Below are 24605 nucleotides of genomic sequence, written 5' to 3'. Positions count from 1 at the left end.
ATGGAAGAGTCCCGCCCACTCCGTCTGACAGGTAGTCGCGAGCTTGTACTTCCCAAGCGCTTAGTCCAGTGCTCTGCACACAGTAAGCGTTCAATAAATATGAATGAATGAATGAATGAATGAATGAATGATGGGGAGCCCCGCCCATTCGGGGGCTAAGCCCCGTCCACTCTTTCTGAAAAGGAGGCGCGCACGCGCTCTGGGGATGGAGGAGACCGCCCACTGGGGGGTTAAGCCCCGCCCCCTCCGTCTGAAAGGCAGGCGCGCACGCGCCCTGGCGATGGTGAGCCCCGCCCACTGGACACTAAGCCCCGCCCACTCCGTCTGACAGACAGGCGCGCGCCACTCACCCCCCCCTTTTCCCCTCCCCGCTCCTGATTGGTCGTAACCCGGCCCCGCCCCCTCCCTCCCCGGCCGGCGATTGGCTGCCCGGTCCGCCCCTCCCGCCGCCCGCCCCCGCGATTGGCCCTGAGCGTTCCTAGGCCCCGCCCCCCGGGGGGCGACGGACAAGGCTCCGGGGCGCGGGGCGGGGCCGCCGTCAGTCCGGCGCTCGGCGGGCGCGGGGGCGGTCAGGGGGTCGGGGGTCGGGGGTCGGGGGGCAGGGGGCAGGGGCCCGGGGGCCGGGGGCCGGGGGATGGACACGCTGCGGGCGCAGCGGCTGCAGGCGGGGGTGGGGGCGGGGGCGGGCCGGGCGCTGCGGGCCGGGGGGGGAGGGGGAGGGGGAGGAGGAGCAGCCCCCGCCCCCGTTGCCCCGGTGGCCCCGGTTGGCCCGGTTCCCCCGGTGGCCCCGGTGGCCCCGGTGGGGCCGGCCGCTCCTCCCGCTCCTCCCGCTCCCGCGGCTCCCCTCCCGCCGGCGGCGGCGGCGCCGTCCCCCGGGGGTTCCGGCGGGAGCCCGGCCGTGCTGCGCGAGGCGGTGGAGGCGGTCGTCAGGAGCTTCGCCAAGCACACGCACGGATACGGCAGAGGTCAGAGGACACACGGACACGGAGACACAACACACGGACGCACACACGCACAGAGAACACGCACGGACACAGACACACACAGATACAAACACGGAGACACATACAGGGACACACAGACACACACACACACACACACACACACAGAGAACACACACAGATACAGACACACACACTCAGACAGACACACCCCACACAGACACACACCGACACACCCCCTTCCCTTTCTCCCCTTCCCTCTCCCTCCTTCCCTCTCCTCTCTCCCCTTTCTCTCTCCTCCTTCCCTCTCTTCTCTCCCCCTTCTCCCTCCTTTCTCCCCTTCTCTCTTCCCCTTCCCTCTCTTCTCTCCCTCCTCTCTCCCCCCTTTCTCCCCCTTCCCTCTCCCCCTTCCCTCTCCCCCTTCCCTCTCCTCTCTCCTTCCCTCTCCTTCCCTCTCCTCTCTTCCTCCTTTCTCCCCCTTCCCTTTCCCCTCTTCCCCTCTCTTTCCCTCTCCTTCCCTCTCTTCTGTCCCTCCTGTCTTCCTCCTTTCTCCCCCTTCCCTCTCCCCTCTTCCCCTCTCCTCTCTTCTTCCCTCTCTTCTCTCCCCCTTCCCTCTTCTCTCTCCCCCTTCTCCCCCCACCTTCCCTCTTATCTCCCCCGTCCCCTCCCCTCTCTCGCCCTTCTCCCTCCCCTTTTCCCTCTCCTCCCCTTCTCTCTCCTTTCTTCTCCTTCTCTCTCTCCCCCCTTCTCCCCTCACCTCTCTCCCCCCTCTCTCTCCTCCTTCTCTCTCTTCTCTCCCCCTTCTCCCTCCTTTCTTCCCTTCCCTCTCCCCCTTCTCCCTCCTTTCTCCCCTTCCCTCTCCCCCCCCCGCTCTCTCCTTTCTTCCCCACTTCTCTCTCCTTTCTCCCCTCTCCTCTCTCCCCCTTCCTCTCTCCCTTTCCCTCTCCTCTCCCTGTCCCTCTCCTCTCCCTTTCCCTCTCCTCTCTCACCCCTTCCCTCTCTCCTTTCCCCTTCTCTCTCCTCCCTTCCCTCTCTTCTCCCCTCATCCCTCACCCCCTTCTATCTCCCCTCCTTTCCCCTTCCCTCTCCTCTCTCCCCCGTCCTCTTTCCTTCTGCCCCTTCCCTCCCCCACTTCCCCCCTCCCGTCTCCTCCTTTTTCTCCCTCTCCCTCCCCCTCCCCTCCTCCCTTTCCTTTCCCTCTCTCCCTTCCCCCCTCTCTCCCCGTCTCCTTCCCTTTCTCCCTCCAACTCTTTCTTCCCCCTCCTTCCTCTCCTTTCTCCCTTTCCAGACACCCCCTTTCGAGATCCATCCCCTCCTCTCCGCACCCCTGGACCATCTCCGTCCCTGGGGACACCCCCCCCCCCAGCACACACCCCCAGAACCACCTCCCCCTTCCAAATCTCCCTCCTTCCTGTGCCATCCCGAAAGCCCCCTCCCCGACACCCCCCCCCCCCGCCCCCCAACCTCAAGCGTTTCCTGCGGCCTAAATTCCCCAGCCCTTCGTCTGGGCCTCGGGCTGGCTCGCCTTTCCTGGCCCAAGGCCAGCGAGGAGGGGCCGTCTGCTGGGCCCATCCCCTCCCCCCGCGCCCCCAGCCCACCGGCCCCAGTCACTGAGGACCCAGGAGCCCGAATAATAATACTAATAATGCCATTTATTAAGCGCTTACTATGTGCAAAGCGCTGTTCTAAGCGCTGGGGAGGTTACAGGGTGATCAGGTTGTCCCACGGGGGGTTCACAGTCTTAATCCCCATTTTACAGATGAGGTAACTGAGGCACAGAGAAGCTAAGTGAATGTCCACCCCAGCCCCTACGCACCTCCATCTTTTCACCGGGCAGGGGACAAGGGGCGAGGGCCGAGACCCTTGGCGTCAGTCCGGACGTCTTCCCAAACTATCTCGCCCCGTGGCCCGAAGGCTGAGCCCCCCCTCCCTGGCCTGGAAATCATCACCCCTTCCCCTCCTTTTTTCTCCTGTCCCCCTCCCCCAACCCCCCGAAACCCCAGGGCAAGGGGCTCGGGGCTGAGGGAGGAGGCCGGAGGCCTTTACCCGCTTGGGTACCACCCCGAAGCCAAGGATGGCAGACCCCCAGCCCAGGATGGATCCCCTCCCTCGCCCGGGTGATGGATGCCCGGCGGACGTTGGGCGAGGGGACCGGGCCAGCGGGTACCACCCCGAAGCCAAGGATGGCTGACCCCCCCCAGCCCAGGATGGATCCCCTCCCTGGCCCGGGTGATGGATGCCCGGCGGCCGTTGGGCGAGGGGACGGGGCCTACTCCGGGCCTTGGGGGTCAGAGGGCAGGCACTGCCGCCGGTCTCCGGTTGCTGCTGCCAGGCGTCAGGCCGCCGCCCGCCGCCCGCTGCCCGCTCCCGGCCGGGTCCCGTCCAGCCCCGATGCTGCGGCCGGAGACCTGCCCTGTCGGGCGGCGCTTGGCAGGTAGCTCGGCCCCAAGTCTCGAGGAGCGGCTGCCCCTTTTCCGGCCACATGGAAACACTTACTCCTTCCCCTCTTCCTCCTGGCTGTCTTTCTTCTCCTCCCCGCCTCATTCCCCTCCTCCTCCTCTTTTTTGCCTTCTTCTTCCTCACTGCCTTTCTCCTCCTCCTCCTCCCCTCCTCGTTCCCCTCCTCTTCCTCTTCTTTCTTTTTCTTCTCCTCCTCTTCCTTCTTCCCCTCCTCCTCTTCCTTTTCCTCCTCCTCTTCCATCCCCTCTTCCCCCTCTTCCTTCCCCTCTTCCTCCTCCTCTTCCCCTTTCATCCCCTCTTCCTTCCTCCTCCTCTTCCCCTTCTCCTCCTCCTTTTTCTTCTCTTCCTTCTACTTCCCCTCCTCTTCCTCCTGTTCCTCTTCCCCCTCTTCCTTCCCCTCTTCCTCCTCCTCTTCCCCTTCTCCTCCTTTTCTTCTCTTCCTTCTTCTTCCCCTCCTCTTCCTCCTCCTCATCCTCCTCTTCCCCTTTCTTCCCCTCTTCCTTCCCCTCTTCCTCCTCCTCTTCTCCTTCTCCTCCTCCTTTTCTTCTCTTCCTTCTTCTTCCCCTCCTCTTTCTCCTTTTCCTCCTCCTCCTCCTCTTCCCCTTTCTTCCCCTCTTCCTCTTCCCCTTCTCCTTTTCCCCTTCTCCTCCTCCTTTTTCTTCTCTTCCTTCTTCTTCCCCTCCTCTTCCTCCTGTTCCTCTTCCCCCTCTTCCTTCCCCTCTTCCTCCTCCTTTTCCCCTTCTCCTCCTTTTCTTCTCTTCCTTCTTCTTCCCCTCCTCTTCCTCCTCCTCTTCCCCTTTCTTCCCCTCTTCCTTCCCCTCTTCCTCCTCCTCTTCTCCTTCTCCTCCTCCTCCTCTTCTCTTCCTTCTTCTTCCCCTCCTCTTTCTCCTTTTCCTCCTCCTCCTCTTCCCCTTTCTTCCCCTCTTCCTCTTCCCCTCTTCCTTTTTTTCTCTTCCTTCTTCTCCCCCTCCTCCTCCTTTTCCTCCTCTTTCCCTTTCATCCCCTATCCCTCCTCCTCCTCTTCCTTCCCCTCCTCCTCCCGTTCTCCTCCTCCTCCTCTCTTCTCCCCCTTCTCCTCTCCTCCTCCTCCTCCGGCCCCCCACGCCCTTCCAGGGCGCCGTCCCCTCCCTCTCTCCACCCCGTCTGGGCATCTCGGAGGGTCCCGGCCTCTGGGCAAACATCCTCAGCATCCCAGCATCCCCCGCCCCGACATCTCGCGTGCCCATCTGGGTGTCCTTGCGTGCCCCTGTGTTTGTCTGTTGGGTTTCCCTGCGGCCTCTGACTCGCAGCCAGCTTTCCAGCTTTCGTGGACTGGGCGGCCAGCTGGGGGGTTGGACGGTGCGGTCCTGGGCGGGGGGGGGGGGGGGGGGGGGGGGGGGGGAATCCAGCCCTGGGAAGTCAGTGCTTTCTTCCCAATTCCCTCCCTCCCTCCGGCCTCGCTTCCTCTGAGAGAGGTTTGATGGGGAGACGGCAGGGCTGGCCACTCAATCCCCGCATCCTTCCTCCAAACCTGCCCCCGCCGCTGGCACCAAACCGGGGGACCGGGTCCCCCGGGATCGATTTCCCCTTTGGGGCCTGGGAGTTGGCCCTTCTTCCCTGCCTCCCTCCTTCCCTTCTTGGCAAGAGATCAGTCGTCTTGGCCTGAAATACTGGGCTCCCTCTGGGGAGGGGGAGATGGGGCGGGTGCCCCTGTGGCCCCGGCCCCCTCGGCCCATGCTCGCATTCCTGATTTGTCCCGGGCATCTCTCCAGAAGCCCCCTCCGGTCCCCGCGCGGGGACCCCCCACCCACAGCCCACCAGCTCCGGGAGACAGGAGCCGGCGCTGGAGAGGGTTTTGGCTTTCCGACGGTATTTAAGCGCTTACTATGTGCCAGGCCCTGCATTAAGCGCTGGGGTAACTACAAGACAGGATGGAGCCAATCCCTGTCCCAGTTTTTATCCCCACTTTACAGATGAGGGGACTGAGGCCCAGGGAAGTAAATGGTAATAATAACGATGGCATTTGTTAATCAATCGTATTTATTGAGCACTTACAGTGTGCAGAGCACTGTATTAAGTGCTTGGGAAGTACAAGTTGGCAACATATAGAGACAGTCCCTACCCAACAGTGGGCTCACAGTCTAGAAGGGGGAGACACAGAACAAAACCAAACATATTAACAAAATAAATGTACATATGTACAGATATGTACATATCTGTAATTTATTTATTTATATTAATGTCCATTTCCCCCTCTAGACTGTAAAGCTTACTGTGGTAAGGGAACTGTGGTAAGGGAAATGTGTTTGTTATATTGTACTCTCCCAAGCACTTAGCACAGTGCTCTCACACAATAAGTGCTCAATAAATACAGCTGACTGACTAAAACCAAGTTTCCATTCTTCCACCTTGAGAATTTCTTCTTCCTTGGGAAGTCATTTCCATATGACCTAGACTGAGGATCAGAGTCAATTAATATATGTGATTACATGTCTTGTTTGTTAAGCGCTTACTATGTGCCAAGCACTGTTCTAAGCGCTGGGGGGGGGGGGGATACAAGGTGATCACGTTGTCCCACGTAGGGCTCACGGTCTTGATCCCCATTTTCCAGATGAGGTCACTGAGGCTCAGGAAGTTAAGTGACTTGCCCAAGGTCACACAGCATTCATTCATTCATTCAATTGTATTTATTGAGCGCTTACTGTGTGCAGAGCACTGGACTAAGCGCTTGGGAAGTACAAATTGGTAACATATAGAGACGGTCCCTACCCACCAGCGGGCTCACAGTCTAGAGGGGGAGACGGAGACCAAAACAAAACATATTAACAAAATGAAATAAATAGAATAAATATGTAGAAGTAAAGTAGAGTAATCAATCCGTACAAACATATATACATATATACAGGTGCTGTGGGGAAGGGAAGGAGGTAAGGCGGGGGGGATGGAGAGGGGGATGAGGGGGAGAGGAAGGAGGGGGCTCAGTCTGGGAAGACCTCCTGGAGGAGGTGAGCTCTCAGTAGGGCCTTGAAGGGAGGAAGAGAGCTAGCGCGGCGGAGGGGCAGAGGGAGGCCATTCCGGGCCAGGGGGAGGACGTGGGCCGGGGGTCGATGGCGGGACGGGCGAGAACGAGGCCTAACGGTGAGGAGGTGAGCGGTGGCAGAGAAGCGGAGGGTGCGGGCTGGGCTGGACAAGGAGAGAAGGGAGGTGAGGTAGGAGGGGGCCAGGGGATGGATGGATGGACAGCCTGGAAGCCCAGGGGGAGGAGTTTCTGCCTGATGCATAGGTTGATTGGTAGCCACTGGAGACGTGTAGGGGAGCCGCGATTAGAACCCACGACCTCTGACTCCCAAGCCCGGGCTCTTTCCACTGAGCCACGCTGCTTGTCCGCTGTGTGACTTGCCCCAAGGCACACGGCAGGCAACTGGCCGAGCCAGGAGGGAACCCAGGTCCTCTGACGCCCGGGCCCAGGCTCTTTCGACTGGGCCACGCTGCTTCTGGTCTCCCCCTCATCCTCGTCCCCTCCTTCCTGCTGGTGGGCTTGTCCTCGGGGGGCCCGCATCCCACCCGGCCGGCCAGAGGGTCCCGCTCTCCCCCCACCCAACCACCACACTCCAAGCCTCAGAAGCCTGAAATAATAGTAACGATGGTATTTCTATTTATTTTATTTTGTTAGTATGTTTGGTTTTGTTCTCTGTCTCCCCATTTTAGACTGTGAGCCCACTGTTGGGTAGGGACCGTCTCTAGATGTTGCCAACTTGGACTTCCCAAGCGCTTAGTCCAGTGCTCTGCACACAGTAAGCGCTCAATAAATACGATTGATTGATTGATTGATTAAGTGCTTACTATGTGCCAAGCACTGTTCTAAGCGCTGGGGAGGTTACAAGCTCACCTCCTCCAGGAGGCCTTCCCAGACTGAGCTCCCTCCTTTCTCTCCCCCTCCCCACCCACCCCCCCGCCTTACCTGCTTCCCCTCCCCACAGCACCTGTATGTATGTTGGTACATATTTATTACTCTATTTCATTTGTACATATTTATTCTATTTATTTTATTTTGTTAATACGTTTTGTTTTGTCGACTGCCTCCCCCTTCTAGCCTGTGAGCCCGCTGCTGGGCAGGGACCGTCACTAGATGTTGCCAACTTGGACTTCCCAAGCGCTCAGTCCAGTGCTCTGCACACAGTAAGCGTACTTCCCAAGCGCTCAGTACAGTGCGCAGTAAGCACTCAATAAATACGTTTGAATGAATGAATGAATAAATACGATTGAATGAATCAGGTTGCCCCCCCGTGGGGCTCCCAGTCTTCATCCCCATTTTCCAGCTGAGGCCCAGAGAAGTGAAGTGACTTGCCCCAAGTCACCCAGCTGACAAGTGGCGGAGCCGGGATTGGAACCCATGACCTCTGATTGAATGAATGACTCCCCACAGCACCTATGTATCTATCTGTAATTTATTGTTTTATCTATTTGTATTAAGGTCCGTCTCCCCCACTAGACCGTGAGCTCGTTGTTGGGTAGGGACCGCCTCTATATGCTTCCAACTTGTACTTCCCAAGGGCTTAGTCCAGTGCTCCGCACACAGTAAGCGCTCAATAAATACGATTGAATGAATGACTCCCCACAGCACCTATGTCTCAATCTGTAATTTATTGTTTTATCCATTTGTATTAATGTCTGTCTCCCCCACTAGACCGTGAGCTCGTTGTTGGATAGGGACCGTCTCCGTATGCTTCCAACTTGTACTTCCCAAGCGCTTAGTCCAGTGCTCCGCACACAGTAAGCGCTCAATAAATACGATTGAATGAATGACTCCCCACAGCACCTATGTATCAATCTGTAATTTACTGTTTTATCCATTTGTATTAATGTCCATCTCCCCCATTAGACCGTGAGCTCGTTGTTGGGTAGGGACCGTCTCTAGATGCTTCCAACTTGGACTTCCCAAGCGCTTAGTCCATTGCTCCGCACACAGTAAGCGCTCAATAAATACGATTGAATGAATGACTCCCCACAGCACCTATGTCTGTATCTGTAATTTACTGTTTTATCTATTTGTATTAACGTCTGTCTCCCCCACTAGACCGGGAGCTCGTTGTTGGGTAGGGACCGTCTCTATATGCTTCCAACTTGTACTTCCCAAGCGCTTAGTCCAGTGCTCCGCACACATTAAGCGCTCAATAAATGCGATCGAATGAATGACTCCCCACAGCACCTATGTATCAATCTGTAATTTACTGTTTTATCCATTTGTATTAATGTCCGTCTCCCCCACTAGACCGTGAGCTCGTTGTTGGGTAGGGACCGTCTCTGTATGCTTCCAACTTGGACTTCCCAAGCGCTTAGTTCAGTGCTCGGCACACAGTAAGCGCTCAATAAATACGATCGAATGAATGACTCCCCACAGCACCTATGTCTCAATCTGTAATTTATTGTTTTATCCATTTGTATTAACGTCCGTCTCCCCCACTAGACCGTGAGCTCGTTGTTGGGTAGGGACCGTCTCTGTATGCTTCCAACTTGGACTTCCCAAGCGCTTAGTCCAGTGCTCCGCACACAGTAAGCGCTCAATAAATACGATTGAATGAATGACTCCCCACAGCACCTGTGTATCAATCTGTAATTTATTGTTTTATCTATTTGTATTAATGTCCGTCTCCCCCACTAGACCGTGAGCTCGTTGTTGGGTAGGGACCGCCTCTAGATGCTTCCAACTTGGACTTCCCAAGCGCTTAGTCCAGTGCTCGGCACACAGTAAGCGCTCAATAAATACGATAAAGCCGTGCTCTCTCTCTTTCCCTCTCTCTCCCCCCCCCACCATCGCCCGCGGCGGCAGTGAACGTGGTGGAGGCCCTGCAGGAGTTCTGGCAGATGAAGCAGTCCCGGGGGGCCGACCTGAAGAACGGGGCCCTGGTGGTCTACGAGATGGTCCCCTCCAACAGCCCCCCGTACGTCTGCTACGTCACCCTGCCCGGCGGGAGTTGCTTCGGCAGTTTCCAGGTAGGAGCGGGCAGCGCCTCGGGCCGGGGCGGGGAAGTGATATTAAATAATAAGATTGATTATTAGTAGTATCATTTTAGACTGTGAGCCCGCTGTTGGGTAGGGACCGTCTCTATATGTTGCCAATTTGCACTTTCCAAGCGCTTAGTACAGTGCTCTGCACAGAGTAAGCACTCAATAAATACGATTGATGAATAATCATCATCGTGGTGGTAGTTAAGCGCTCACTCTGTGCCAAGCACTGTTCTAAGCGCTGGGGGGGCTACGAGGTCATCAGGTTGTCCCACGTGGGGCTCACGGTCAGCAGCGTGACTCAGTGGAAAGAGCCCGGGCTTTGGAGTCAGAGGTCATGGGTTCGAATCCCACCTCCCCCACATGTCTGCTGTGTGACCTTGGGCAAGTCACTTTATTTCCCTGTGCCTCAGTTCCCTCATCTGTAAAATGGGGATTAAGACTGTGAGCCCCACATGGGACAACCTCATCTCCTTGTATTCCCCCAGCACTTAGAACAGTGCTTTCCACATAGTAAGCGCTTAACAAATACCAACATTATTATTATTATTATTATTCTCTGAGCCTCAGTTACCTCATCTGTAAAATGGGGATGAAGACTGTGAGCCCCCTGTGGGACAACCTGATTGCCTTGTAACCTCCCCAGCGCTTAGAACAGGGCTTTGCACATAGTAAGCGTTTAATAAATCCCATCATCATTATTATTATTATCCCCATTTCCCAGATGAGGGAACTGAGGCTCAGAGAATAATAATAATGATGGCATTTGTTAAGCGCTTACTATGTGCCAAGCACTGTTCTAAGCACTGGGGGAGATACAAGGTCATCTGGTTGTCCCATGCGGGGCTCACGGTCTTCATCCCCATTTTCCAGATGAGGGAACTGAGGCTCAGAGACTAATAATAATGATAGCATTTGTTAAGCGCTTACTCTGTGCCAAGCACTGTTCTAAGCACTGGGTCTTCATGGGGTCTTCATCCCCATTTTCCAGATGAGGGAACTGAGGCTCAGAGAATAATATTAATGATGGCATTTGTTAAGCGCTTAGTATGTGCCAAGCACTGTTCTAAGCGCTGAGGCGGATACAGGGTGATCAGGTTGTCCCACTTGGAGCTCACGGTCTTCATCCCCATTTTCCAGATAAGGGAACTGAGGCTCAGAGAATAATAATAATGATGGCATTTGTTAAGCACTTACTATGTGCCAAGCACTGTTCTAAGCACTGGGCAGGGATACAAGGTGATCAGGTTGCCCCATGTGGGGCTCCCGTTCTTCATCCCCATTTTCCAGGTGAGGGAACTGAGGCTCAGAGACTAATAATAATGATGGCATTTGTTAAATGCTTACTCTGTGCCAAGCACTGCTCTAAGCACTGGGGAGGATACAAGGTGATCTGGTTGTCCCCCATGGGGCTCCCAGTCATCATCCCCATTTTCCAGATGAGGGAACTGAGGCCCAGAGAAGTGGAAGTGACTTGCCCAAGGTCACACAGCAGACAAGTGGCAGAGCCGGGATTAGAACCCGTGACCTTCCGATTGCCAGGCCTGTGATCCGTTCACTACGCCGTGAGAGAAGTTCAGTCATTCATCCATCCATTCAGCCGTATTTATTGAGCGCCCACTGCGTGCAGAGCACTGGACTGAGCGCTTGGAAAGTACAATTAGACAACGTATTGAGCCGGTCCCTACCCACCAACGGGCTCACAGTCTAGAAGGGGGAGACAGACGACAAAATCAAGCAAGTAGATAGGTGTCAATACCATCAAAATCAATCAATCGTATTTATTGAGCGCTTACTGTGTGCAGAGCACTGTACTGAGCGCTCGGGAAGTACAATTAGACAACGTATAGAGCCGGTCCCTACCCACCAACAGGCTCACAGTCTAGAAGGGGGAGACAGACGACAAAATCAAGCAAGTAGATAGGTGTCAATACCATCAAAATCAATCAATCGTATTTATTGAGCGCTTACTGTGTGCAGAGCACTGTACTGAGCGCTTGGGAAGTACAATTGGACAACGTATAGAGCCGGTCCCTACCCACCAACGGGCTCACAGTCTAGAAGGGGGAGACAGACGACAAAATCAAGCAAGTAGATAGGTGTCAATACCATCAAAATCAATCAATCGTATTTATTGAGCGCTTACTGTGTGCAGAGCACTGTACTGAGCGCTTGGGAAGTCCAAGTTGGCAACAGATAGAGACGGTCCCTACCCAACAGTGGGCTCACAGTCTAAATTAAATAGAGTGATTCCTCCCGACGTCCGCCTCCCCCTCTATCCCGTAAGGCCCCGTCGCGGTCCCGTGGCGGGGCCGTCTCCCAAGCGCTCAGTACAGCGCCCCGCGCATAGTGAGCGCGCCGGAGGACCGATGATTGATTTTTCCCGGCAGTTCTGCCCCACCAAAGCGGAGGCCCGGCGCAGCGCGGCGAAGATCGCGCTGATGAACTCCGTGTTCAACGAGCACCCTTCCCGGCGGATCACGGAGGAGTTCATTGAGAAGAGCGTGTCGGACGCCCTGGCGACTTTCAACGTGAGCCTCACCCCCCCGGGGGACCGGGGAAATCCTCCCCAAATCATCATAATAATAACGAGGGTATTTGATAGGCGCTTACTACGTGCCGAGCACTGCTCTAAGCGCTGGGGGAGATAGGAGGTCAACAGGTTGTCCCACGCAGTCTCCACCCCCATTTTCCGGATGAGGGAACCGAGGCCCAGAGAAGTGGAAAGAGCTGCCCAAAGCCACCCAGCTGACAAGATCAAATCATAATAATAATAACGAGGGTATTGGATAGGCGCTTACTACGTGCCGAGCACTGCTGTAAGCGCTGGGGGAGATAGGCGGTCAATAGGTTGTCCCACGCAGTCTCCATCCCCATTTTCCGGATGAGGGAACTGAGGCCCAGAGAAGTGGAAAGAGCTGCCCAAAGTCACCCAGCTGACAAGATCAAATCATAATAATAATAACAAGGGTATTTGTTAGGCGCTTACTACGTGCCGAGCACTGCTGTAAGCGCTGGGGGAGATAGGAGGTCAACAGGTTGTCCCACGCAGTCTCCATCCCCATTTTCCAGATGAGGGAACTGAGGCCCAGAGAAGTGGAGTGAGCCGCCCAAAGTCACCCAGCTGACAAGATCAAATCATAATAATAATAACGAGGGTATTTGATAGGCACTTACTACGTGCCGAGCACTGCTGTAAGCGCTGGGGGAGATAGGAGGTCAACAGGTTGTCCCACGCAGTCTCCATCCCCATTTTCCAGATGAGGGAACTGAGGCCCAGAGAAGTGGTATGAGCTGCCCAAAGTCACCCAGCTGACAAGATCAAATCGTAATAATAATAACGAGGGTATTTGATAGGCGCTTACTACGTGCCGAGCACTGCTCTAAGCGCTGGGGGAGATAGGAGGTCAACAGGTTGTCCCACGCAGTCTCCATCCCCGTTTTCCAGATGAGGGAACTGAGGCCCAGAGAAGTGGAATGAGCTGCCCAAAGTCACCCAGCTGACAAGATCAAATCATACCAAGATCAAATCATAATAATAATAAGGAGGGTATTTGATAGGCGCTTACTACGTGCCAAGCACTGCTCTAAGCGCTGGGGGAGATAGGAGGTCAACAGGTTGTCCCACGCAGTCTCCATCCCCATTTTCCAGATGAGGGAACTGAGGCCCAGAGAAGTGGAATGACCCGCCCAAAGTCACCCAGCTGACAAGATTTGTACTTCCCAAGCGCTTAGTACAGTGCCCTGCACATAGTAAGCGCTCAATAAATACGATTGATGATGATGAAGTGGCGGAGCCGGGATTGGAACCCGCAACCTCGGACTCCCAAGCCCGGGATCTTGTCGCGCCTCTCTGGTCGGGAAAAGAGACATCGGGGTCCCCCTGCCTCTCGCCCCCCGGGTCCAAGTTTGGGGTGGGGGGTTGCGCGGGGAGTGGGTTTTTTTTTTTTATGATGGAGTTTGTTAGGCGCTTACTACGTGCCGAGCACTGTTCTAAGCGCTGGGGGAGAGACGAGGTCATCAGGTTGTCCCACGGGGGGCTCAGGCTCGATCCCCGTTTGAGCTCTCCGGTCCCCCCCTCGCCCGCGGCCGACACGCGGGGCGCCGGGGCTGGGGTGGGGGGGGGGCGGGGGGCCCCCCGGGAGCGGAGGGGCCAGCGGAGGGTGTCGCGTCTGCCCCAGGGCAACCCGGAGGAGGCGGACAACCCCAACACCGGCATCGGCGCCTTCCGCTTCATGCTGGAGTCCAACAAGGGCAAGTCGATGCTGGAATTCCAGGTACCGCCGTGCGTCGGTCGCTCTCCGGGGCTCTCCCGAGCGCTTAGTACAGTGCCCGGCGCGCCACCGAGTGAATGTCTCCCCCTGCTAGCCTGTGAGCCCGCCGTTGGGCAGGGACCGTCTCTAGATGTTGCCAGCTTGTCCTTCCCAAGCGCTTAGTCCAGTGCTCCGCACACAGGAAGCGCTCAATAAATACGACTGAATGAATGACTCCCCACAGCACCTGTGTCTCTGTCTGTAATTTATTGTTTTATCTACTTGTATTCACGTCTGTCTCCCCCTCTAGACCGTGAGCTCGTTGTTGGGTAGGGACTGCCTCTAGATGTTGCCAACTTGGGCTTCCCAAGCGCTTAGTCCAGTGCTCCGCACACAGTAAGCGCTCAATAAATACGACTGAATGAATGACTCCCCACAGCACCTATGTCTCTATCTGTAATTTATTGTTTTATCTACTTGTATTCACGTCTGTCTCCCCCTCTAGACCGTGAGCTCGTTGTTGGGTAGGGACTGCCTCTAGATGTTGCCAACTTGGGCTTCCCAAGCGCTTAGTCCAGTGCTCTGCACACAGTAAGCGCTCAATAAATACGAATGAATGAATGACTCCCCACAGCACCTGTTTCTCTATCTGTAATTTATTGTTTTATCTACTTGTATTAATGTCTGTCTCCCCCCTCTAGACCGTGAGCTCGTTGTTGGGTAGGGACCGTCTCCATATGCTTCCAACTTGTACTTCCCAAGCACTTAGTACAGTGCTTCACACACAGGAAGCGCTGAATAAATACGATGGAATGGATGACTCCCCACAGCACCTATGCCTCTATCTGTAATTTATTATTTTATCTACTTGTATTAACATCTGTCTCCCCCTCTAGCCTGTGAGCCCGCTGTTGGGTAGGGACCGTCTCTAGATGTTGCCAACTTGGGCTTCCCAAGCGCTTAGTCCAGTGCTCCGCACACAGGAAGCGCTCAATAAATACGACTGAATGAATGACTCCCCACAGCACCTGTGTCTCTATCTGTAATTTATTGTTTTATCTACTTGTATTAACGTCTGTCTCCCCCTCTAGACCGTGAGCTCGTGGTTGGGTAGGGACCACCTCTATATGTTTCCAACTTGTACTTCCCAAGCGCTTAGTACAGTGCTCTGCACACAGTAAGCGCTCAATAAATACGATTGAATGAATGACTCCCCACAGCACCTATGTCTCTATCTGTAATTTATTGTTTTATCTACTTGTATTAATGTCTGTCTCCCCCTCTAGACCGTGAGCTCGTTGTTGGGTAGGGACCGCCTCCATGTTTCCAACTTGTACTTTCCAAGCGCTTAGTCCAGTGCTCCGCACACAGTAAGCGCTCAATAAATACGATTGAATGAATGACTCCCCACAGCACATCTGTATCTGTAATTTATTGTTTTATCTACTTGTATTAATGTCTGTCTCCCCCTCTAGACCGTGAGCTCGTTGTTGGGTAGGGACCGCCTCCATGTTTCCAACTTGTACTTCCCAAGCGCTTAGTCCAGTGCTCCGCACACAGTAAGCGCTCAATAAATACGATTGAATGAATGACTCCCCACAGCACATCTGTATCTGTAATTTATTGTTTTATCTACTTGTATTAATGTCTGTCTCCCCCTCTAGACCGTGAGCTCGTTGTTGGGTAGGGCCCGCTTCTGTATGTTTCCAACTTGTACTTCCCAAGCGCTTAGTCCAGTGCTTCGCACACAGGAAGCGCTCAATAAATACGATTGAATGAATGACTCCCCACAGCACATACGGATCTATCTGTATATATCTATAATTTATTGTTTTATCTACTTGTATTAATGTCTGTCTCCCCCTCTAGAGCGTGAGCTCGTTGTTGGGTAGGGACCGTCTCTAGATGTTGCCAACTTGGGCTTCCCAAGCGCTTAGTACAGTGCTCCGCACACAGGAAGCGCTCAATAAATACGATGGAGTGAATGACTCCCCACAGCACATATCTGTATCTATCTGTAATTTATTGTTTTATCTATTTGTATTAATGTCTGTCTCCCCCTCTAGACCGTGAGCTCGTTGTTGGGTAGGGACCGTCTCTATACGTTTCCAACTTGTACTTCCCAAGCGCTTAGTACAGTGCTCCACACACAGGAAGCGCTCAATAAATACGATGGAATGAATGACTCCCCACAGCACCTATCTCTCAATCTGTAATTTACTGTTTTATCTATTTGTATTAACGTCCGTCTCCCCCACTAGACCGTGAGCTCGGTGTTGGGTAGGGACCGCCTCCATATGTTTCCAACTTGTACTTCCCAAGCGCTTAGTCCAGTGCTCCGCACACAGTAAGCGCTCAATAAATACGATTGAATGAATGAATGAGGTACCCACTTGGGGCTGGGGGGGGGAGAGATGTGTGTTTGGGGAGGGGAAGGGCTTGCTCCCCACCTTTCCTAGCAGCCGCACATCTGTCCCGCTCCCCTCAACTTCCCCACCGCCCCGGGCCGGCTTCCTTGGCACAGAGGCAGAGGAATCCGTCTAAACAGTCTGGTGGTGCCGTCCGGGGAGCAACGGATGGGGGAGATGCCCGGAGAGAGAATCACCCCCTCCTCTCCGGGGGTCCCGGGGGGCCAGCCGGGCTCGGGCCCAGAGTAACGGCAGCAGGAGGGGATTCGTTCATTTATTCATTCATTCAGTCGTATTTATTGAGCGCTTACTGTGTGCAGAGCACTGGACTAAACGCTTGGGAAGTCCAAGTCGGCAACAGATAGAGACGGTCCCTACCCAACGGTGGGCTCACAGTCTAGAAGGGGGAGACAGACAGCAAAACAAAACATGTGGACAGGTGTCAAGTTGTCAGAACAAATAGAATTAAAGCTAGATTCATTCATTGTTGTATTTATTGAGCACTTACTGTGTGCAGAGCACTGGACTAAGCTCTTGGGAAGTCCAAGTCGGCAACATATGGAGACGGTCCGTACCCAACAACAGGCTCACAGTCTAGAAGGGGGAGACAGACGACGAAACAAAACATGTGGACAGGTGTCAAGTCATCAGAACAAATAGAATTAAAGCTAGATTCATTCATTCATTCATTCATTGTTATATTTATTGAGCGCTTATTGTGTGCAGAGCACTGTACTAAGCTCTTGGGAAGTCCAAGTCGGCAACATATGGAGACGGTCCCTACCCAACAACAGGCTCACAGTCTAGAAGGGGGAGACAGACGACGAAACAAAACATGTGGACAGGTGTCAAGTCATCAGAACAAATAGAATTAAAGCTAGATTCATTCATTCATTCATTCATTGTTATATTTATTGAGCGCTTATTGTGTGCAGAGCACTGTACTAAGCGCTTGGAAAGTACAAGTTGGCAACAGATGGAGACGGTCCCTACTCAACACCAGGCTCGCAGTCTAGAAGGGGGAGACAGACAACAAAACAAAACATGTGGACAGGTGTCAAGTCGTCAGAACAAATAGAATTAAAGCTAGATTCATTCATTCATTCATTCATTGTTATATTTATTGAGCGCTTATTGTGTGCAGAGCACTGTACTAAGCGCTTGGAAAGTACAAGTTGGCAACAGATGGAGACGGTCCCTACTCAACACCGGGCTCGCAGTCTAGAAGGGGGAGACAGACAACAAAACAAAACATGTGGACAGGTGTCAAGTCGTCAGAACAAATAGAATTAAAGCTAGATTCATTCATTCAGTTAGTCGTATTTATTTTTCATTCATTCAATCGTATTTATTGTGCGCTTACTGTGTGCAGAGCACTGGACTAAGCGCTTGAATGAATGAATGAATGAAGTACAAGTTGGCAACATGTAGAGACGGTCCCTACCTGACAGCGGGCTCACAGTCTAGAAGGGGGAGACAGACGACAGAACAAAGCACGTGGACAGGTGTCAAGTCATCAGAACAAATAGAAGTAAAGCTAGATTCATTCATTCAGTCAGCCATTCATATTTATTGAGCGCTTACTGTGTGCAGAGCACCGTACTAAGTGCTTGGGGAGTACAAGTCGGCAAAATAAAGAGACGGTCCCTACCCACCAACGGGCTCACAGCCTAGAGGGGGGAGACAGACCCACAAAACATGTGGACAGCTGTCAAGTCGTCAGAACAAATAGAATTAAAGCTAGGTTCATTCATTCATTTAGTGGTATTTATTGAGCACTTACTGTGTGCAGAGCACTGTACTAAGCGCTTGGGAAGTCCAAGTCAGCAACATATAGAGACGGTCCCTACCCAACACCGGGCTCACAGTCTAGAAGGGGGAGACAGGCGACAAAACAGAATATGTGGACAGGTGTCAAGTTGTCAGAACAAATAGAATTAAAGCTAGGTTCATTCATTCATTTAGTGGTATTTATTGAGCACTTACTGTATGCAGAGCACTGTACTAAGCGCTTGGGAAGTCCAAGTTGGCAACATATAGAGACGGTCCCTACCCATCAGTGGGCTCACAGTCTAGAAGGGGGAGACAGGTGACAAAACAAAACATGTGGACAGGTGTCAAGTTGTCAGAACAAATAGAATTAAAGCTAGGTTCATTCATTCATTTAGTGGTATTTATTGAATACTTACTGTGTGCAGAGCACTATATGAAGCGCTTGTGAATCAATCAATCAATCAATCGTATTTATTGAGCGCTTCCTGTGTGCAGAGCACTGGACTAAGCGCTTGGGAAGGCCAAGTCAGCAACATCTAGAGCCGGTCCCTACCCAACAGCGGGCTCACAGTCTAGACGGGGGAGACCGACGACAAAACAAAACACGTGGACAGGTGTCACGTCATCAGAATAAATGATTCAAGAATTCTAGAATCAAGAATGATTCTAGAATTCAAGCTAGATGCACATCATTAACAAAATCAATAGAAATGTCGCCAACTTGGACTTCCCAAGCGCTGAGTCCAGTGCTCTGCACACAGTAGGCGCTCAATAAATACGATTGATTGATTGATTGATTAATAAATGGAGCAATAAATCTGTACAAACATATAGACAGGTGCTGTGGGGAGGGGAAGGAGGTAGGGCCGGGGGCTGAGGGTGGGAAGGCCTTATGGAGGATGGTCGCCCCCGTGTCTCTCCCGGCGCCAGGAGGTCCGGGAAGGGGGGATTCCCGAATCCCAAAACGGCCCAACGGCCCGGCGGGGGATGGGTTGGGGGGGGGATGGAGATGGGGGAGGTGCCCCCTGCCCACCTGGGTCGGAAGCGGGGGGCCCCCCCTCTTCCCCGGCTGACCCTCGCCCCCCCCTCCCCACCCCCCAGGAGCTGATGACGGTTTTCCAGCTGCTGCATTGGAACGGCAGCCTGAAAGCCATGCGGGAACGGCGATGCTCCCGGCAGGTGGGCCGACGGGAGGGGGCCGGGCCTCCTTTGCTCATAATAATATCACCTTTCTATTTGTGAAGCGCTCACTACGCGCCAAGCACTGCTCGAAGCGCTGGGGGAGATGTTGTCCCACGGGGAGCTCCCAGTCTTCATCCCTATTTGACAGATGTCATCACTGAGGCACAGAGAAGTGAATAATAATATTAACAATGGTATTGGTTAAGTGCTTACTATGCGCCAAGCACTGCTCTAAGTGCTCGGGGAGATACAAGGTGATCAGGTTGTCCCATGGGGAGTTCACAGTCTTCATCCCCATTTGACAGATGTGGTCACTGAGGCCCAGAGAAGTGAATAAGTCCCACGGGGGGCTCACAGTCTTCATCCCCATTTGACAGATGCGGTCACTGAGGCCCAGAGAAGTGAATAATAATAATAATAATGATGGTATTTGTTAAGCGCTTACTACGCGCCAAGCACTGCTCGAAGCGCTGGGGGAGATACGAGGTGATCAGGTTGTCCCACAGAGGGGCTCTCAGTCTTCATCCCCATTTGACAGATGCGGTCACTGAGGCCCAGAGAAGTGAATAAGTCCCACGGGGGGCTCACAGTCTTCATCCCCATTTGACAGATGCGGTCACTGAGGCCCAGAGAAGTGAATAAGTCCCATGCGGGGCTCACAGTCTTCATCCCCATTTGACAGATGCGGTCACTGAGGCACAGAGAAGTGAATAATAACAATAATGATGGTATTTGTTAAGCGCTTAGTACACACCAAGCACTGCTGTAAGCGCTGGGGGAGATACGAGGTGATCAGGTTGTCCCACGGGGAGCTCCCAGTCTTCATCCCCATTTGACAGATGCGGTCACTGAGGCACAGAGAAGTGAATAATAATAACAACGATGGTATTTGTTAAGCGCTTACTATGCACCAAGCACTGCTCTAAGCGCTGGGGGAGATGCGAGGTGATCAGGTTGTCCCACGGAGGGCTCTCAGTCTTCATCCCCATTTGACAGATGCGGTCACTGAGGCACAGAGAAGTGAATAAGTCCCCCGGGGGGCTCACAGTCTTCACCCCCATTTTCCAGATGCAGTCACTGAGGCACAGAGAAGTGAATAATAATAATAATGATGGTATTTGTTAAGCGCTTACTACGCGCCAAGCACTGCTCGAAGCGCTGGGGGAGATACGAGGTGATCAGGTTGTCCCACGGGGGGCTCTCAGTCTTCATCCCCATTTGACAGATGCGGTCACTGAGGCACAGAGAAGTGAATAATAATAATAACGATGGTATTTGTTAAGCACTTACTACGTGCCAAGCACTGCTGTAAGCACTGGGGGAGATACAAGGTGATCAGGTTGTCCCACGGGGGCTCAGTCTTCACCCCCATTTGACAGATGAGGGAACTGAGGCCCAGAGAAGTGAATAATAATAATAATGATGGTATTTGTTAAGCGCTTACTGTGTGCTAAGCGCTGGGGGAGATACAAGGTGATCAGGTTGTCCCATGGGAGGCCTCACAGTCTTCATCCCCATTTTACAGATGAGGTCACTGAGGCACAGAGAAGTGAATAATAATATCATCATCATCATCATCAATCGTATTTATTGAGCGCTTACTGTGTGCAGAGCACTGGACTAAGCGCTTGGGAAGTCCAAGTTGGCAACATACAGAGACGGTCCCTACCCAATAGTGGGCTCACAGTCTAAAAGGGGGCCCACAGTCTAAAAGGGGAATAGTAATAATAATGATGGTATTTGTTAAGCGCTTACTGTGTGCTAATAATAATAATAATTTTGGTATTTGTTAAACGCTTACTATGTGCCAAGCACTGTTCTAAGCACTGGGGACGTTACAGAGTGATCAGGTTGTCCCATGTGGGGCTCACAGTCTTACTCCCCATTTTCCAGATGAGGGAACTGAGGCCCAGAGAAGTGAAGTGACTTGCCCAAAGTCACCCAGCTGACAAGTGGCGGAGCTGGGATTTGAACCCACGACCTCTGACTCCCAAGCCCGGGCTCTTCCCACTGAGCCACGCTGCTTCTTGAAGCGCTGGGGGAGATACAAGGTGGTCAGGTTGTCCTACTGGGGGCTCCCTGTCTTCATCCCCCGTGGGACAACCTGATCACCTTGTATCCTCCCCAGCGCTTAGAACAGTGCTTTGCACCTAGTAAGCGCTTAACAAATACCATCATTATTATTCTCTAGGCCTCAGTTCCCTCATCTCTGAAATGGGGATGAAAACTGGGAGCCCCCCGTGGGACAACCTGATCACCTTGTAACCTCCCCAGTGCTTAGAACAGTGCTTGGCACATAGTAAGTGCTTAACAAATACCATCATTATTATTTTCTAGGCCTCAGTTCCCTCATCTCTGAAATGGGGATGAAAACTGGGAGCCCCCTGTGGGACAACCTGATCACCTTGTAACCTCCCCAGCGCTTAGAACGGTGCTTGGCACATAGTAAGCGCTTAACAAATACCATCATCATTATTATTATTATTCTCGGGGCCTCAGTTCCCTCATCTGTAAAATGGGGATGGAGACTGTGAGCCCGCCGTGGGACAACCCGATCACCTTGTAACCTCCCCAGCGCTTAGAACAGTGCTTGGCCCATAGTAAGCGCTTAACAAATACCATCATTATTATTCTCTGGGCCTCAGTTCCCTCATCTGTAAAATGGGGATGAAGCCTGGGAGTTCCCCGTGGGGCAACCTGATCACCTTGTATCCTCCCCAGAGCTTAGAACAGTGCTTGGCGCTTAACAAAGACCATCATTATTAGACTCTAGGCCTCAGTTCCCTCATCTGTAAAATGGGGATGAAAACTGGGAGCCCCCCGTGGGACAACCTGATCACCTTGTAACCTCCGCAGCGCTTAGAACAGTGCTCTGCACGTAGTAAGCGCTTAACAAATGCCATCATTATTATTCTCTGGGCTTCAGTTCCCTCATCTGTAAAATGGGGATGAAGACTGGGAGCCCCCCGTGGGACAACCCGATCACCTTGTAACCTCCCCAGCGCTTAGAACGGTGCTTGGCCCATAGTAAGCGCTTAACAAATACCATCCTTATTAGTCTCTGGGCCTCAGTTCCCTCATCTGTAAAATGGGGATGAAGACTGGGAGTTCCCCGTGGGGCAACCTGATCACCTTGTATCCTCCCCAGAGCTTAGAACAGTGCTTGGCGCTTAACAAAGACCATCATTATTAGTCTCTGGGCCTCAGTTCCCTCATCTGTCAAATGGGGATGAACACTGGGAGTTCCCTGTGGGACAACCCGATCACCTTGTAACCTCCCCAGCGCTTAGAACGGTGCTTGGCCCATAGTAAGCGCTTAACAAAGACCATCATTATTAGTCTCTAGGCCTCAGTCCCCTCATCTGTCAAATGGGGATGAAGACTGGGAGCCCCCCGTGGGGCAACCCGATCACCTTGTAACCTCCCCAGCGCTTACAGCAGTGCTTGGCCCCTAGTAAGCGCTTAACAAATACCATCATTCTTAGTCTCTGGGCCTCAGTGACCTCATCTGGAAAATGGGGATGAAGACTGGGAGTTCCCCGTGGGACCACCCGATCGCCTTGAATCCTCCCCAGAGCTTAGAACAGTGCTTGGCACCTAGTAAGCGCTTAGCAAATACCATTATTCTGATGATGATCACCCCGCTTAACAAATACCATTATTCTGATGATGATGATGATGATGCTGATGATGGATCACCCCGCCCTGGTCCCCCCGCAGGAGGTCCTGGCCCACTACTCGCACCGGACGCTGGACGACGACATCCGTCACCAGATGGCCCTGGACTGGGTGAGCCGGGAGCAGGGGGTGGCGGGAGCCCTGGCCCGGGAGCTGGCCGCCACCGAGCGGGAGCTGGACCAGGCGCGCCTGGCCGGCAAGGAGCTGCGCTTCCACAAGGAGAAGAAGGACATCCTCCTCCTGGCCGCCGGACAGCTCGCCTCCCCGCACTCGCCGCCCGCCTGCTAGGCCCCCGGCCGCCCCCCCCCCCCAACACTGCCGCCGCTCGCCCCAGCCCCGCTTCCGACCGATTCCAGTCCCCGGACCCTTTCCTCTTGGTTTATCGTTTATCGCCCCCCACGCCGGGGGCGCTTACTCTAGGCGTCGAGACGCCGTACTGGGCGGGCGAATTGGGTCAGGCGCGGGCCCCGGGCTGTTCCGTCTCCTCCCCGTCCCGTCGGGCCCAGGGGCGGCAGCGCCCTGCCCCTTCTCCCCCCCCCACGGCCCCCCGGGGGTCCGTCGCTGCACTTTAAAGGCACACCCCCCCCCGACCCCCAAGTCGCCCCCTTTCCCGTTTCCGGCCCCCCACTTTTAAGAAGGGCAGACCCCTACCTGCCCCAGACTCCCCTCCCATATCCCGGCAACACGGGGTCCCCCTCGGAACAGATGGGGGGCCACCGGTGCCCTGACCTCCCTCTCTCCTGCCCACCCCCATCGTCGCCGTGGCTCCGGGGCCCGGGAAGGGGCCAGATGCCATTTTCCGCCGGGTTCCCCTTTGGACTCCCTTCTGGAAACCCACTCCTCGTCTTCAGCCCCCAACGAGGGGACGGTGCCGGGGGGGCGTCAGCCCCCTCCTGCCTTCGTCCCCGGCCGGCCGTGACCCGACCAAGAGGCCATCGGCTTCATCCCCCTGTCCGGGGGCCGGTCGGCGCCCCGGGCCTCACACCTCCAACCACCTTTCCCGCCCATTTTTGGTCCTATTTTTGATCCCAAAGGACCCCCCCCAACCCACCGCCGGTGGCCCCAAGACCCGCCAACGGGCGCAGGCCATTCCCCACCCTCCCCCAGCCCGGGACCCCAGACCCCATCCTGTCCCATGTATTTCGTACGTATAATTTTATATAATAAACCAATTTTGTGTAGCAACCAGATGGGGTGCCTCCTGGCAGTGTTCCCAGAGTTCTGGGAGGGGCCTCCGGGACCTTTGACCCTCCATCCCAACCCCAAATCGGGACAGAGAGGAATACCGTCATCATCATCATCATCAATCGTATTTATTGAGCGCTTACTATGTGCAGAGCACTGTACTAAGCACTTGGGAAGTACAAATTGGCGACATATAGAGACAGTCCCTACCCAACAGTGGGCTCACAGTCTAAAAGGGGGAGACACAGAACAAAACCAAACATACTAACAAAATAAAATAAATAGAATAGATATGTACAAGTAAAATAAATAGAGTAATGAATATGTGCACACATATATACATATATACAGGTGCTGTGGGGAAGGGAAGGAGGTAAGATGGCGGGGGATGGAGAGGGGGAGAGGAAGGAAGGGGCTCAGTCTGGGAAGGCCTCGTCAGGAACACGCTGCCCAACCCCCTCCCCTGCCAATCAAAATTCATCATCCAGCGCTTAGAACGGTGCTTAGCACATAGTAAGTGCTTAACAAATGCCATCATTATTATTATTTATTAATACTAATAAATAATGACAGCATTGATTAAGCACTCACTGGGTGCAAAGCACCGTTCTAAGCGCTGGCGCGGTTGCAAGGTCACAGTCTTCTAGCCTGTGAGCCCACTGTTGGGTAGGGACTGTCTCTATATGTTGCCAACTTGGACTTCCCAAGCGCTCAGTACAGTGCTCTGCGCACAGTAAGCGC

At 53.8% G+C, this 24605-nt stretch overlaps 1 protein-coding gene across 1 annotated transcript; it reads left to right on the top strand.

Annotated features, from left to right (window-relative positions):
- On the top strand, nucleotides 1–23869 carry LIX1L (limb and CNS expressed 1 like). The gene is made up of 7 exons (XM_038768421.1): nucleotides 1–31; nucleotides 720–965; nucleotides 9210–9373; nucleotides 11776–11916; nucleotides 13567–13662; nucleotides 18921–18998; nucleotides 22722–23869. The coding sequence occupies exons 1-7, from the start codon at nucleotides 1–3 to the stop codon at nucleotides 22965–22967; spliced, it is 1002 nt and encodes a 333-aa protein (XP_038624349.1). The 3' UTR covers nucleotides 22968–23869.
- The last annotated feature ends 736 nt before the right edge of the window (nucleotides 23870–24605 follow it).

This window comes from Tachyglossus aculeatus, chromosome Y4, assembly GCF_015852505.1.
Source record: "Tachyglossus aculeatus isolate mTacAcu1 chromosome Y4, mTacAcu1.pri, whole genome shotgun sequence".
NCBI lineage: Eukaryota > Metazoa > Chordata > Mammalia > Monotremata > Tachyglossidae > Tachyglossus > Tachyglossus aculeatus.
The sequence above is the reverse complement of the archived record's forward strand: the minus strand, read 5'-3'. Positions and strand labels throughout refer to the sequence as shown.

Coding starts and splice junctions, on each gene's coding strand:
- LIX1L (XM_038768421.1), top strand. CDS start 1: ATGGAAGAGTCCCGCCCACTCCGTCTGACAG. Junction 32..719: donor CCGCCCACTCCGTCTGACAG/GTAGTCGCGAGC, acceptor GGGGAGGGGGAG/GGGGAGGAGGAGCAGCCCCC. Junction 18,999..22,721: donor AACGGCGATGCTCCCGGCAG/GTGGGCCGACGG, acceptor GTCCCCCCGCAG/GAGGTCCTGGCCCACTACTC.